This window comes from Trachemys scripta, chromosome 6 (genome assembly GCF_013100865.1).
Source record: "Trachemys scripta elegans isolate TJP31775 chromosome 6, CAS_Tse_1.0, whole genome shotgun sequence".
NCBI lineage: Eukaryota > Metazoa > Chordata > Testudines > Emydidae > Trachemys > Trachemys scripta.
Window position 1 is genome coordinate 123,546,055 of NC_048303.1, and position 16,817 is coordinate 123,562,871.

The 16,817-nt window shown below is 47.5% G+C and overlaps 1 protein-coding gene across 2 annotated transcripts in view; it reads left to right on the forward strand.

The window, feature by feature from the left end:
* Positions 1-16,817, forward strand: part of TRABD2A (TraB domain containing 2A) — a 110,821-nt gene that overhangs the window by 8,041 nt on the left and 85,963 nt on the right. For both annotated transcript variants that reach the window (XM_034774532.1, XM_034774531.1), the window contains exon 2: positions 5,840-6,400. In XM_034774532.1, the coding sequence (XP_034630423.1) occupies positions 5,840-6,400 (561 nt within the window). The remainder of the gene's footprint in view (positions 1-5,839; positions 6,401-16,817) is intronic.

A 16,817-nucleotide genomic window follows, 5' to 3' on the forward strand; every position in this document is an offset into this window, starting at 1 on the left:
TACAGAGAGGGAGCTGAGGTACATGGGGACTAGGTGACATGCCTAAGGTCTCACAGGAAGCCTGTGGCACAGCAGGGACCTGAGCCAAGGTCTCCCCCATCTCAGGCTAGTGCTTTAACCACTAGTCCCTCCTTCCTCTTGAATCACTGCCACCTCGTTCTCTCAATCTGTGCTGAGTAGAGTCCTGGCACAATTAAGGAACTGTCCCTACCTTACTGGACACCTACTAACCAGAGGCCTATAACAAAGCTGTAGATTTGGGGGCGGGAAGAGTGGGTGGAAGGAACATGAGGGATCTCCAGAGGCAGTTCCTTGGGTGAGCTGCCCAACCTCCCCTGAACACCTTCAGTGGCTGGAAAGGGGGAGGCTGCTGGGGAAATGGGCATAAGTAATAACCCCTGCTTTCCTAGGAGAGTGGGGGTGTCAAATGCTTTGAACCCCGGCACCACCTGCTGGCAGAAGATACAACTTCCTGCAGCTACCTCTACAACTCTGCTTTGGCCAGCGGGATCGATTATGTTCAAGAGTTGGGCTCCTGTCCACAGCTGACTCTGTTGTGCAGTACTAAGGGTGTGCTTTCCCGCCAGATATGCCGTCCTTCCAAAGAGATGGTAAATGGACGCCCATTCTGCCCAGGGCTAATGCCTGTTCCTGTGGGAATTAAAGATCCCATAATAGTTTTCAGAGAGAAGTGTGGAGGCCCAGCCTGCCCTCATTAGTAATGATTCTTGCTGCTGTTTAGTGCACAGAAATGTCTGTAATATCCAAGATAACTGAGATCTCATCTGAGACTGGGTGAGAGCCATTGCTGAGTGCGTAACCTGGGCTGTCTTCTCCAACACAGTACACTGTACTTGCAGATTGCAAGCTCTTTGGGGCAGAGACTGTCATTCGCTCTATGTCTGTACAGAGCCTAGCATGGTGGGGCCCTGATCTGTTTGGCCTGTAGATGCTACTGCAAAATAATTCTTTGATAATAATAATTAATAATAATAATAAATGTACTTTCAGTATCTATCTGATTGCTTTCTAAAGGACTGCCCGGAGTATGAGAGTATTATGGCAATTACTCTTCTGGTGAGTTTGTTTATAATCCTGGCTGAACCTCACTGTCACCCTTCATCTTCCAGCCAGATAAAGCTCGGCTCTCTGCATGTTGGCTTTAGAACTTCCAGCAGCTTTTGTTCGGTAAATCAGTTGAGCCAATGAAATTTTAAGCTAGCCAGGGGCAACTCTTTCCCTAAGATTCCTTTTAGCTTTGGCTCCACCTGTACATTGCCTGTCACATACAAGATCAGACCTGTTTAAAGCAAAGGATGCCCTTTCAACTCCATCCATAGCGAGGGCTGCTCTCCCGTCGTTTTGTTTGCTTGCGGCTAGTAAGTGACACCACTTGTCACTCCTCCTCTCTGGCTTCCATTTGTCTCCATTTGTTTTCTTGCCACATTAACGTCTCCCTTGCATTTTCCCTAATAACTGGTTTAGTCACCTATAAAATTAAAATGCTGGTAAATAAAAGGATCTTACACTCTTTAAAGAGACCTCGTCAACTTGAAAATCACATTGATTTTCATGGAGTGGCTGATGTTCTGCGCTCTGGAAAATCAGGCCATGTATTTAATGCCTAAATGTAGGCACCCATTAAAAAAAAAATAAAAAATCTTGCCCTCGAAGTTTAGGCCCATGGTGCGTGCTTTGGAAAATCCCCCTACCTCTGAAGTCAACGGTAAAAACTCTCATAGACTTCAGTGGGAGAAGGGTTAAATCAACAATGAGCGCTCTGGCAAGTCGCACCCAGAGTGTCCTATTCTTAATGAAGGTTAAGACTGTGCAGAAGTCAATGACGCTCTGCCTGGGGAAAGCCTCTGTCCTTACCACAGGTGAGTAGCCCATTTGTAAAGATTTCATATCCTGGATGAGTGGATTCTCATTAAGTCAAAAATAAAATAAATCAAAATGACTGTAAAAGCCCTGGGAAATGAAGCATCAGCAGTGCAGCAAACACCCAGTCAACACTTACTCCAAGCCAAACCTCCCCTGCTACAGAATCACATTCCCTTGCCCAGGAAGTTGATGGAGGAAGATGATGTCTGTCTGTATCTGTACGATTTTTTTCATGAAGTACTCCTGTTCTTTTTGCCCAGGAAGGTCTCCTGTAACCATTTGGGGGATGGGGGAGATCTTCTAAGGCACTGATAGCAGTTAGGTGCCTGTCTCCATGGAAAGAGCGTGGAAGTTTGGTGCCCAACTGCCATTTGTGCTTTTGAAAATCTCCTTGTTGGTCTTCCAGGCTTACTTCTACACAGTTCTCTCTCCTGATATTTAAACATTTGGGGCTAGATTCTCCTCGCACAAAAATCTGCTCTGGAAACACAGAGAGACCTTACAGTGGGAGGGACTTAGTGTAAAGGAAAATTCAGTGCTTGTACCATCAAACTTCCCTCAGATTCATTTTAAAATGACCTCCCTTACTAATGTTCTTAATTCCTTTCTGTCTCCTTTTCCTCCAGCTTTGCTCGACTTTCTCTTTCCTTTGTCTGTTTTGTTTTCTCTGTTTAATTGCCGTTAGCGTTACGTTTCTCTTCCTAAGCCCAATCTTCTTTATCTCCCCTTTCTAGTCACGGCACTTACCTCACTTAGGTCTCGATTCATCAAACCATCCTAATTCAGCAAAGCACTAACCCATGTGCTTAATTTAAAGCCTGTGCTTAAGGGTACGTCTATACTTATCTCCGGGTTCGGCGGTAAGCAATCGATCTTCTGGGATCAATTTATCGTGTCTTGTCTAGACGCGATAAATCGATCCCGGAAGTGCTCGCCGTCGATGCCGGTACTCCTGCTCCACGAAAGGAGTACGCGGAGTCGACGGGGGAGCCTGCCTGCCGCGTGTGGACCCGTGGTAAGTACCTTGTAGATCGAACTAAGGTACTTTGACTTCAGCTATGTTATTCACGTAGCTGAAGTTGCGTATCTTAGTTCGAACTGGGGGGTTAGTGTGGACCAGCCTTAAGTTTCATTAAAGTTGTTGGACCTTAAGCACATGGATTCAAAAAAACTTCCCTATTCAGGAAGGGGTCATGGACATGTGCCTACTAAAGTCAGGGCAAGTGCTAAATTGGGCTTTGCTTCATGTGTATTTTCACTCTTCTGTTAGTTATTACTTTACATATTTCTGTCCCTTCCCTATGTCAAACCTCTCATAGAATATCAGAGTTGGAAGAGACCTCAGGAGGTCATCTAGTCCAACCCCCTGCTCAAAGCAGGACCAATCCCCAACTCTCCTGTCTCTATTAAACCATCCTCTCCATCTTCCCACCTCTACTTTCTCTGCTTGCTTTTTCCTCATTCATGCTCTTTTCCACTTTCTTTTTCCATAGTCACTTCCTCACATTCTTTTCATGTCCCTGCCGTCTCCTTCCTCTTTTCCCCATCTAGCATCGCATGGTCTGTTGTATTTTTCTAGCCTCTACTTTCAGGCCAGTAGGGCTCTTTTGCTCTTGTTTAGCTTCCTGCAGGATGAGGGAGTCGAGGATAGAGAAATCCCAACATGACAGAAAATGCTAATTCAGTGATAAAGAGTGGGTTTTGTGGCATGTGTGTCAGTAACATATTCCAATGTGCCATGCCAGCTGTGGGAGGCACCTTTCACTTCTTCAGCATGCATGTAACTTTGCCTCAGACGCTGCAGTCCTCACTTGATTTGGAGACCCAGTCTCTGGGTGACAGTAAAGTGGACTTGCTGGAGTTTTCAGCTGAGGAGTGCTGTGATCTGGAGCTGTGTTTGATAGAGAACACTCTCGGAAAACATTGGCTGGGATGCGCCACTGTGGAATTATCTTTCAGATTAACCCTTCTGGCCCTAGGTTTCCACTAGAAAGGCATAGGCAATGTGTTTCCAATAAGTCTTCTAAGGAGCCTGTTCTGCATTTACCAGCCAGAGCAAGGCATCTAAGCTCAACATCCAAGCACACTTAAATCTAACCCCAGCTCTGGGGCAATCTTTTGGCTGAAAGCTGACCGTATGTTTGAACTGACTGTCTGGATGCCCCTGTTGGAGCCAGACATTCGATAGCCAGATCTTCCTGCCAGGCAGGGATGGGGTGCTGATTCCAGATGTTTTGTGCTTCCCTGCTTGTGGGCAGTCAGGAGCAGCCGCTCTGCCTGTAGATTGCCTCTTACAGCAGCGCTGACCCCATTGTGTACTCTGATTGTAGATTACCTGGGCCCGCTCATCAGCGGGTGTGAACTGGTGTAGCTTCTTTGAGTGAAGCCGTTGAAGATGTGGTAACTCCATATATATTTATTGTCATGCCATAGACCACTCAAAGGCTTGATACAACATTACCCTCTAGGATTCTTTGAGATGTTCTGGTCAGTTCCAGGGGAACACTTTAAATCATTCTCTATTAAAACAAACAAACAGTGAAGTCTGAGAGCCAGACACTGAAATCTAAGCCACCACAGGGCAGGATCTTTTCAGAACTAGTTCTAAGGTTTGTTGCTACTAAAGTAACAAAGCTGTGCTGTTAGGACTTTGAAGGCATTTGAAAAAAACATTAAAAATTTTTTTTTCTCTATTTCAAAAAACATTTCTTGGAACTGTGGGCCAGGTCTGGCTCTCAAGCAGCATTCTAGCTTCCTCTTTTGTCTTGTAAAGTAATTGCCTTTTTCTCCCAAAGCTGTGCTGAGGTAGGTTACGCCGAGGGGTCGGGAACGGGCATCAGCCACCTGTGCGGCCTGCATTTCCAAATTATTATCTGAGTCTGTTCCTTATCCACCTGCCTGTTACTTTTCATGTTACATGCTGACTCAGAGGCTCTCCAAGGATGTGAAGCTTGGCAAGTGCATTCCCTCACCAAACATATTTGCATCACAAAAAGCTGTGTCCAGGCTGTTTCCTGGATGAAAGTTGTCTGTCTCCAGGCATGTTTCCTTTTTCCTGGAGGGCCTCGGAAATAATCCATGGCCGCTAAAACCACGGGCTTTTCCTGGTGGAGAGGTTGAAGGGTGGAGATAGTGGCAGCGAATCGACTTCACCAAAACAATGGCCGCATTTGCCCCACTCCACGGCTGGGGTGCAAGTGCCTTCCATGGAGGTTGGCTAACTTCGATTCCCCTCCCTGTCTGGTATCTGCAGGCAGTGATGTCATCAAGGGCAGGGCTGAAGTCTCCATTGCTTGGGTTTTTCTGTGAGATGGAGAGGCCAGAGCCACTAGTTTTATTTTTTTAAAAATAATGAAAATGGGGTTTGTGTTTTAAAAAAAAGAAAGAAAATCCCCAGTAAGATGTGTGTGGGGGGGGATTTTACTACCAAAGGAGTCTCACAAGCTGAAAAAACAACCATGGTCCCAAAAGCATTACAGGTCCCCTGTTGTTAATAGTGCCTAGCTCTGATCATCAGTAGGTCTCAAAGCACTTCGCAAAGGAGGTCTGTCTCATCATCCTCATTTAACAGACAGGGAAACTGAGGCATGGAGCGGTGAGGTGACTCCCCCCAGCTGGGCAAAGCCAGGAATAGAACCCAGGTCTCCTAAGTCCCCGCCCCCATGCTCTATCCACCAGGCAACACTGCCTTCCTTTAAAGAGAGACCATTCCTGTGGGCACCGAGAGTAACTCTACCGGCCAGCAATGTCATGTGCCCATTGTATTCAGGGTACAGACTTGCCGGCGTGAGGGAGATCCTATTAAAACAATGTAACTATTTATAGCATATGTCACTTGCCGTGGCTATTTCCCTCCTCTCCCCCGCTGTGTGATTTGCTCCTCATGCCCCTCTCCCCTCCCCTCCAGCCTGCAGGCCATTGTTCATTTACTCGGCTGTGTTTCTCTCCCCTTCAGCAAAGCGAGCTTAACTCTTTCCTGTGGACTATAAAGAGAGACCCCCCATCTTACTTTTTTGGCACCATCCATGTCCCGTACACCCGGGTCTGGGATTTCATCCCCGAGAACTCCAAGAAGGCCTTCCAGCACAGCCACATTGTTTACTTTGAACTGGACCTCACGGACCCCTACACCATCTCCGCACTCACCAGCTGCCAGCTGCTGCCGCAGGGCGAGAACCTCCAGGACGTGCTCCCCCGGGACATCTACCGCCGGCTCAAGCGCCACCTGGAGTACGTCAAGCTCATGATGCCTTCGTGGATGACTCCGGACCAGCGGGGCAAAGGGCTCTATGCTGACTATCTCTTCAACGCCATCGCTGGGAACTGGGAGCGGAAGAGACCTGTCTGGGTGATGTTGATGGTGAATTCTCTGACTGAGGTGGACATTAAGTCGCGTGGCGTCCCTGTCCTGGATCTCTACCTGGCCCAGGAAGCCGAGCGCCTGAGGAAGCAGACCGGGGCTGTGGAGAAAGTGGAGGAACAATGCCATCCACTGAATGGGCTGAATTTTTCCCAGGTAAGAGGAAAATGGTGTTTGATGTGGAGTGACTGACTCTGAGGCTGTCTAATAAGGACAAATATTTGAATACAGGGGCTCTCTACTGGAGAACCTGTGAACACAGATCTGGGCAGCGCAGCGCTCAACTGGGGGCATGCTAGAGGGGAGGGAGTGGCCAGGCAGGCACACGCTCCAGCCAGTGCAGTTACTATGATATTCCTTGCCTTCTCTCCCCAGGGTCCCTGTGTGGGACTCGTCCTGTCCCCTCCTTGCATGTATCGGGGAGCCTAGTACCAATGTGGGTGGAAAAACTCCCATCCCGTCCCTCCTCAGAGCATGGAGGTGAGGGCTCCTGGCAACTTCTTCTCCCCCCCCCCCCCAGGGCTGGGCACAAGGAGGCTCTAAATCGCTTGATGCATACCCCGTAGGCACCACACTATTAACCCCTTCCTTGCTGAGAACTGGCCATTTAGTCTAATCTCTGAGCAATATTCAATTCACGATAGGACTTCACCTATGGCCCCAGAGATGGGGACTTTGTCTGATTGCATCCTTTGTCTCTCCTCTATGCACTGCACTGGTCAAGGTGACGTGCAATGGGGTAAAATCAGTTTGTGCCCTTTCTTTGCCACTTTATGGTGAACGAAGAAGGCTGAAAAGTTTGGGGGTGAAGTCAATGGGCATTTCACCATTGACTTCAGTGGGACCAGGATTTCATCCTGAGTATATCCACCCTCCAAAGAAAGTATGTTTTTGCTTGTTTTTTTGTGTGTTTCTTCTCAAACATCCCATAAACACAGTCTTTCCTGTTTTGTGGGAGGTTTTTCTTGGAGGGTCCAGCCGTGCGGAGTAGGTGCTCTCTCTGGGCAGAGATGTGAAATCCAGTATTGCCAGGTCTCATGATTTCATCATGGATCTCATGATATTTCTTCAAGCCCCAGCTGCTAGAATCAAGTGATTCCGTAAGAACCTCAGTTTTTCTTAGACAAACACAGTGTATTTCTATCCTGGTGGTTGCAGAGAAAAGCTTGAAAATGTGACATAAATGTGCCGTGACGGCTCAGATGCCAGAAGACAAAGAAAAAGAAACCCAAATGTATTATTTAAAAAATAAAACAGATAGATATGTATTTTTGGAGGGGCCTGATAATTTTTGGACCCTTGGGCTTTAGTGATACTGTAAATCTTTAGCACAAGAGCTTTGTTCTGTTTGTTTGTTCAGGCAGCTGTGTTAATTGTGTGTTAATTACAAATCTTGGTTTTAACAGGCTGACTAGAAATCACTCCTCCTCTAATCATGTGTCACTTGAATGGGGACCGAGGTATTATGATCCTATTAGTGCTGCAGTTATCCATATAGTCTTCCAGGGGAGAGAGAAAGAAAGAAAGAAAGAAAGAAAAACCCACCCACCACCACATCTTTATACATGCCCGAAAAGCAAATAAGGACCCACCCCCACTTTTTTTCTTTGCAGGTGATTTTTATTACTTTAATGGAATTCAGGCAGGTCAGAGAGACATGATTTACCCACACAGAAGCCTTGCTAGTTTGTTCATATTGTATTACGCTCCTGTGCAGTCTGTGTTTTATAACCCCCGTTGCTGTTCTCTACTATTTTTATTGCTGTTTGTACGACCCTGTAATTATAACTCCCTGGGTCACCCTTAGCACCTTGCTGAAGGAGCGGTACGGTGTTAGCCTCTTGTGCCAGAGGGAGTTGTGTTTAGTCCTGCGTGTTTCCGCACTGTTGTTGTGGCACTCTGGAAGCACAGCCACCCTTTGATGATGAAGTGCTGGCTGGCTTGTTGATGGGGCTTCTGCTAAGAGCCCACCAACTCCAATTCAGCTTCCCTCCCATAATCCTCCAGCCTCCCCCTCGCCACATCATCTCTCTTCTTCCCAGTAGTCTATGTACTAGGTTTGGCTGCTTCCTCCTATTTCCCCCCATAGCGCCCTTCCCCGGCCTCCTTCAGCTCCCATCCAGTTAACGCCAGCGTTTCAATACCCTCCCTTCCTGCTACATTCTTTTTGGAGTGGCAGATTGGGCCTAGAATCGGGGATGGGGGGGATTCCTGATATGAATTGTACATTTCTAGTCGCTGGGTCCTATGCTCTTCAGTATTCACAGAAGTCTCAGATGAACCCTTCCCCTAGGTACTGGCTTGGTATTGTAATTGAACGTCTGGGGTTGTTGTCCTCTGAGACCTCGATCTCTGACATTGCATCACCTTCATGAACTGCAAAGAGAAAACCTTGGGGTGCAAAGAAATCATTTAGCCCTCACTCTCCGAGAGGTTTTGCTCTTTGGCTGTGGTTGTTCTTCCTACTTCCTCTTAATCGTTATTTTTATGGCTCTGTCATACTGTATCTGCCAAAGGCGTCTGTTCTTTACTAACTTGGGCTGCCTTTCCTGCTTTGAAATGATACTTTTGGCTTGAACATGCTCTGTATAGCGCTTTTAGCCTTGCGGTGGTGTACTGTCTTTTTTTTATTCCTTTTGCCTTTTCTGAGCGCTGTGTAACTTCTGGAAGTGTGAAAAGACTGAAACAGTCACCACGCTTGGTCTGTCTCATTTATTTTTTTGGCCTTGACCCTTCATGCCATTTCTAACCTCATTTGTTTAAAAGTTCCCTTTTGTGGGTCTTGGTGCAATCCCCTGTAAGGATGCAAACTGCAGTCATTGCAGAATCGTGGCCTGCATTGGGGCGAGAAATGATTTGGATCCAGATGGTTAAACTTTGAGGTGTCAATCAGTGTTGGGCATCAGTTTTTTTGTTTTGTTTTGGATCCATCCATCCAAAATCTACAATACCAAGCCAGAAGAAAATGCTTTTTATCCACTGGCTCCAAAGTGGTATTTTATTAATAAAACATTTGCCTTTAATTTCCAAGGTGGCAAGTTCAACTCTTGTGTCAGTTCCCACTGTACAAGATGACAATGCAAACTTACCTTTGGAGATAACAATTCAAACAAAGGATCTCAGAAAAGGCTAGATCAAGGAGCCATGCATGGCCTGAAGATAAGGAAGGAATAGTTTAGGTTAGATGTTAAGGGAATGGTCTTGACATTAAGAGAAATTGGCTGGTGGAATAATCTCCCAAGGCTGCTGATAGAGGCCCCTTCACTACGGAGACATGAGAACAGGTTAAACAGGACGCTATTCATTTGGAATGGGATGTTGTAGTGTTCCGCACCTCGGGTGTGGCTTGGAGGTGCATGTATTTTAACAACAATTCCTCCTTGATCTGATTGGAACATCAGGAAGTAGGGCTTCTCTGCACACAGACTGGAACTGAAGTAACTGAACTGGTTTAATTTAAACCTGTGATTATTTCAGTGCATGTCTGTGACACAGATTCAGTTATTTTGGTTGTGGTGTGTAGATAAGCCCGTAGCCTGTATGTCTAGACACAGAAGACAGGGCATTATCTGGGTGTCTCAGCAGGGAAATGGTTAAGTGTTTGTATTTATGTTGTCATACTTAGACTTCAGGTAAGACATTATTAACTAAATTTGACAGTTTGCACTGCTGCCTCAGCGTAAGAGGAATGCAGTCACTGATTTGCAGTCTCTGCATTCAGAAGGGCTAGATGCTTCGTTTGTTTTAAATGAGAGCTTGGATTCTGTGGAAAGACTAAAATGACCAACTCTGCACATTTTGCTCTTATGCAAATTTGAACTGTTCACATCTAAAGCTTCCAGGATGACATTTGTACGTGTTCAGTTAAGAAACTAGTTTCTGATGGACTTTATTTCCTGATTAAAATTAATAATTAACTTGGCACACCAAACACTTGCCTAGTGGAAACACAGTTTTCAGAACATGTGAGACAATGATTGTGTCTGTCTCTCTCTGTCTACCCCTTACATTCCCACAGAGCACCCATCACTGTCTCATCTGACCAACTCCCAATAAGACTGTAAGAGCAGATCAAGATACGGTTTTCTCTTTCTTCTCTGTCATCAGGGCTGGGCTCCACTGTGGGGGTTTTGTCAGCGGAGACACCACGGGGAATGTTCGGTCAGAGACGACATGGCTCAGGCATGTTGCTCTGCAGGCACTGACATTTGGGTCGTTCTGATCTCTTCTGGCAATGAGTTCCAGGCTGATGGGCCAGTCAGTGGGAAAGCTCTGTCTGCTCCGTTTACAAGCCTTGCCTTGGGATTGATAGTACCCCAGGGAATGCACAGAGCCAGTGGCTGGGGTGTGTGTGTGGGTGAGGGGTGGGATGATGGTACAAGGTGACACGGTCCCTGGGGTAATTTAGGCCTATTCCACAGACAGTTCTGAAGGCGAGGGCTGGAACTTCAGACGTGACCTGTTAATTAAAGGGCGCAAGTGATAGGAGCGGAGCATCGAGGCAAAGTGCTTCTGGCAGCCGGCAGTGCTGGGCAGTGGATGATGTGTCCTGAACCAAATGGAGGGCTTTTTAAGATCCGTGCTCTCCTACTTAGGTGCATAGAATTGCCGTAATCAGTCCTGGAAGTCACTGTGGCTGCAACCGAATCCTACCCACAGAGCAGTAGTTCCTAGCCACCCAGAGGTGGGGAATAACAGGAGTGTTTGAGGGCCTGGCTGGTTGGGTGTCCAGCAGCAGGGGCACCAAGGCTGCAAACTGACTGCCCTGACAACCTGAGGGCAGACACCCTCAATAGAGGGGGGCGTTATATATGCGGCGAGTGCTTTAAAGCGCTTTCCTCTCCCCTCTCAGCATCAACTCCACCTTCCCAGCATGCAGCCTCAGCCAGGTGCTCACCCTCTGGGGGCAGATCTCCCCCCAGCCCTCGGAGAGCTGGGAGGCGGTGCTGTTTGTGTGCGGTGAAGGTGATCTAGACTCGGGTATTGTCTGCATGCTGCTGGAAGTCTAGTTCATGCCGATGCATAGCCAAGTGCTCACTGTCCCGTGCCCTGATCTGCAGTAGATGCAGGTGTTGCTGGTCCTGGATTCAGAGCTGCCTTTGAGTCCAGCCTGAGGTACCACCTGTCAGGCCGCTTGTGGCCAGCGTTCCTGTGTGTACGTGGGGGGGAGGGAATGTCAGCTGAGGCTGTTGGTTCTGTGCCAGTGGGAAGCAGGAGGAAGTTGGGTTGTGACTGACCGTTGTTTAGAAAAGAAAGGGTCTTTCCCAGAACAGAGAGGAACTCCAGAGTGGAGTGGGACTCTGGATCTCTGCTCCCCATGGGACCTCACAGTACAGCCACCATCCCTCCAGCAAGATGCTGCTCTTTCTGGAGCCTCCCCAGGGTGTTCCTTGTGTGCACCAGAGGGCATCGCGAGAGTAGCATAAGGGCTTTTCTTCTCCTCCAAGATTTGACCGTGCTCCCAGCTCCTGCTGTCTCACAGAACGAGCTTGGGATCCGGACTCCCATGGCATCACCGTCTTGGCCCTGGGATGGTTTTAAATGGGATTTTACACACTGTACCATGCTGTACTGCCTGTGAGTGTGTCTGTGTGTCACATCTGCCTTCTCTCCTGGGCTCCTGTACTCAGACGTGATGTGCTTAGTAGGAAAACAGTTGGGCTGCTTTGATATTTCACTGAAGTGCTCTGAGCTGAATGGCACAGATAGCTTCTAGGTAACTTTGGTGCCATTTTCAAAAGATTTACCCACTGGGTAAATGAGAATGGAGCTTAGAATCCGATGAGGAGCATGTCAGTTGATCTAAGCCTGTGTTAGACAATATCCCAATTAGAACTTTCAGAACTCCCCCTCCCTTTGCATGAGGCTTAGCGCTATCTTTGCTAAGCGTACAAAGGTCAAATGTGAACAGACAAGTATTTGGGAGCAGCTTTCTCCAGTTGACAATGCAATTTGAAACCAGTGAGAGGCTGGCGAGGCAATCCACGCCACTTAAATCCAGTCCCGTCAACGACAGCCAAGTGTATAACGATGTTTAGGTTTGAGATTTATTGTAATCACAATCCTGTCATATAACCGTGTTAGGGCAGATTTATGTAGCCGGCCTTGTAAATTTCTCACAATCTGGTTACACTGTTCTAATAGGATTAGCAGGATTGCTACATTTGGCCAGAACTTGAATTAATTCTTGGCTGAAAACCTACTGCTTCAGGTTTGGTTTATGTAGGGCATCTGCTAAAGGCATTAAGGGAACATTCCAGTGAAGAACTTTGTTTGGGCAGCTTTTGTGTATTTCTCTGTTAACCTGTTTTGGGTTTTTTTTGGAGGGTTCCCCATGTCTGTTTTTCACAGAATCTGTACTCTCAGTACACTCACTGTTACGTGGCTGATTTTCATCCTGTTTGATCCTCGTCAATGTCATTTGCACTTCTTTCTTCAAAGTGCCCTAAAAGAATGAATGCGAAAAATGTTGGCACATCTTTGCATGCCATAAGAGCTGCAGAAGTTTAAACCTGCTGGTGCCCCAACTGTAGACATTTTGCATTGAATCCGACTGATTTTGTCAAACAAAATTCTTTGCTACCAGCAAACCTTCTTATTTTAACCCTTCCTCATGCACAGCCAACTGTTCTGTTTTTGCTGAGATGATCGCAGTCCTTGTTTGGTGTCCTCTGGGGTGAGGTTTCATAACTCAGGGGTCTCAGAATTGCAGAAACAGACGCCGTTGATGGCTATGGTTCATGGTGGGAGCAGTGTATCATTCGTCCCTGCTGAGGAGAACCCGGAGTTCTTCAGAGCCCATGCATTGCTTCGTCGCTGGCCTGTAAACTCCCTGGAATGAGGAATGCAGCATTCGGCAGTGCTAGGTGTTCTGAACTCTTTTTAAGCAGACACGTTTCCAAGACTATTTGGTTCAGCTGAGCAAACAGGCAAGTTCAGGACTGTGTTCGGCATGGGATACAAATCTCTGCGGTGTTGTTAGCATGTGCGTAAGGGAATGCAGCGCATTCTGTCCTGTTCCGTGCTCTTCCACTGAGCTCCTCACTTGCATTTCGAAGAGTTTGGCCTAGCCCTCAAGGAATCGTTCATATCTGGACTTTAAGTGAGGACTGATGGTATTTTCCTGTTTTCCCTTGTTTACGTGAGAAGCTCTATGAACTAAAAGACAACCATAATCCTGTACAAATGCACCACTGAACACATCAGAATTTTCTACACAACATGCTGATGAAAACCTTTTTACTGATGTCTGGGCCCAATCCTGCATCTTTAGTGCAGGTGAAACTCCCACTGACTTGAGCCTGTCTGGCCTTTGTGAGTGCTGGATTAGGTTCTTACCTGGGTGTTGCTTTTCACCTCCTTCCCATCTACACACGCAACTCTTTCACCCAAGTTTAGTGGTGCTTTCAGCCTGAGGTAATGGTTGTATCCTGGGGGTGTGGGCTGGAGTCTGGGTGCCTCTTTAACTCAGGTGGGTAACCCGCCCGCTTTGCAGTGAGGATAGACGTAAATCACTTGGGTGCTGACTCTTTTCCTCTTTTCCCACAATCCCCTTCCCGCCCTTGTGCCCAGATAGATAGATAAGGTCTCCTACAATTCACTGGGAAAGAATCCGCTTACTGCAGCACAAAGACTGTGGGATGTACCCCCAGAAGTCTGAGCAACATCCACAGAGGAGTGCAGTGACAGTGAGGACAAAGTGATGTGGGCAGGGCTTTGCAGTGTGTCAGCTCGCACCCGGGCTAGGCTAACGTGGGTGCTCAGACCTGCGTGCCGATCACCCAAGTTACCCCTGCAGTGAAAACGTACCCTTTGTTAGCAAACACCATGTAGTTAGGAATTGGAGGAGTTCACTGGTGGTGTGATGCACTCTGAGCTCACGTGTAACGCTGTTACCTTTTTCTGGGCAAAGCATGTTCTAGGAGCAGTTTGCAGATCTTTGCCTACCTGTGCATTCCTGCTAACAGCCTGTGCCTCCCTGCCTACTTGAGCAAAACCTGAGTCAGGTGTTCAGGACTAGTCTCAGAGAGAAAAAATAGTAGAGGTGGGGGCACTTTTAGGTCATGGTTTTACTACTACATGATTGACCCCAGGTCTGGGTTAGCCTAACCCGGAGGCAAGCATCCGCACAGCATGTCTGGGAGTGTAGCCCATGGCTTTGTGCTGAGATGCACCAGAATGCTTTCTTAGTCAGTTGCAGCCAGGAGAGCTTGTCCGTCCTTCAGGGGGAATTGTGGGAAGGCACTGGAAGACCATAGTCCAATTCTCTCTCTCTAAAACTCAGCTGTCATTAAGGACAGTCCCGCTTGACGTGAAGAGCTACAGTTTCCAGGCTGGATTCTTCAGTCTGCACTGAATCCTGGCCAGTTGGATCAAACCAGGATGTTGAGCTTGTTACTGTGATGACAAGACAGCTTTCAAAATGCCAGCCCAGCACTGCGGTTGGGGAGGGAAATTTCCCCCAGGTTCTGGATGAAGAGTGAACCAGGGACAACTCAGCAATCCAGCAGCCAGCCCTGCCTGCCAAGACCGTTTTAACTCTGGTAAGGTTTCAGAGGCACTTGGATTCTGAAAAGGCTGCTTTGAATCCAACGGGGTCCCTTTCGGTTTGGATTAGTGAAGACGTGCCATCAAAAAAGTAGCCTATAGTTTGTGCTAGCTGGAGTGTAATGTTTTCATAACTTCCAGTAATTATGAGCTTGCTATGGGCTCCCTGATAAAGGCATTTTTTTGTCTCGTCGCTGCCATTAGTCATAGCATGTGAGCACCCACAACCGCTCCTCCGGCTTTGGATACTTGCAGGGATTACACATTTTGACATCTCGGGATCCTGTGATGGTTTGGAGGCCAGTCGCCCTAGCGCCGCTTCGGAGTTTGGGGATAGTTGTAGTCACGTTGCTTTAAAAAGAGGTGCATGAGCCACGCTAGTGAGAAAGTAAATGGAACCAGTGGCTAGAGAGGGGGTCTCTCTGAAAGTAACCAGCCTGCACATCCATTGCTCGAGACTCTTCTCTCTAACGGGAGTGCCTGACTCATGATCGTGTTTGAAACGAAACGTACCCACATTTAAATAAGGCAGGTTCTTATCTGAGACAGTCCAGTGTTCCTGGTTCTAGAAAGTCCAACTTGCTGTTGTCTGCCAGTCATTAATGCCCAGGATTGTAGCAATCTGCTTGATTTTATTGACTAGTCTGATACAAAACGTACATGCTGGATAATCTCCCATGAGGATGTTGGACCAGACCCTGACCTCTCTGTGTGCTTCGGCTGTGCAAAGGGGCTGGAAAACTGGCTTAACAGTCCGCCCAGGATTCCCCCTAAGTAAGGGGATTCGCCAGATGGCACTGTAGTGACCCCACACCATCCCCTCCCAGACCACTGTGTCGGGGGTTGACCTGGAAAAAGTGGGGGTAGGAATAGCACTGCTGTGCTCTGGCAGTTCTTGGCTGCTAGAATAGCCCCTTGGGGGCGTGGGCAGCTAAGCAGAATTTAGAGCAGTCCCCAAGCTGCTCTAAATTAGGGTGGGGGGCCTGCTGCACCCACCCCTTCTCAGCTGCAGCTGAAGAACTAGCCTGTTGACGTTGGTGAACCGAAATGGCTATCTGAGGAGAAAGGGGCTTCAGACCAACCATGCGGATGCTCACAGCTTCTAATGCACATCAGGAGGAGGCAGTGGTGTATGGGCTAATGCCACAGTAAGAACCCTGTAATTGTTGAGTGACTGTTACAAATATATGGACATTTTAGCCCCTGATGGAAAGAAACTACGTAGTAATTATCCCTTAGATTCCCTTGTGCATATAGGTACAGCCAGCCCTTCTTGTTAGCTTTCAAAATGTGCCCAGCTAGCCGACTCCAGAAAGGTCCTATTTGGAACTGGCCTTAATAATAGCAGTGGCTTCATACAGGGATCAGACTAGCTTGATTCCCAAGTCTAAAGGGTTGGGACCAGGTAAAGGGCTCATTTTTGCCACTTTAAAATCTCTCAAAGAGCCAGTGGCAGTAAGTGTTGCTAAACCTTCATAATATCTGACTCTAAAATGCGGTTTTAATTGTTTGAGCGGGTTGAGAGGTACATTTATTGTGATAGGAAGATGCTGTTCAGTATTCTGGATTGTAGCATTTTGCACTTGAAAACATACCTTATATTACAGTAGCACCCAGTCAGGATCAGAGGCCGTGCAAATCTATCGTCCCGGGCCTGAAGCGTTTCCAGTCTGATTTGGCCTTAGAATCGGTGAAGCTCCTCTGATCTCAAGGGAGCTCTGCTTTTTTACCCCGTAATCCCAGTTTTGTCTCTCTCTTCTCCTATCTAAAGCTCTCTGCTCCATTTATTGTCAGCTCAGTTGTCCTGACCTCATTGCTCCCAATTTAACAATATCTTTGTATTGATCAGCTGCCCCTGATGAAAGTCAGACCTCCGTGTATTTCTGTTCAGCCCGGTGAAATGGAGACAGGGTTCCTTTTCCCCCTGTTCCAGGCTGTCGACACTGGCTCGCATGCAGCGAGCTGTCTTCACGTATCTTAGAAACCGAAATGCTGGGTCAAATCCGCATAGCTCCATTGCTTTCAA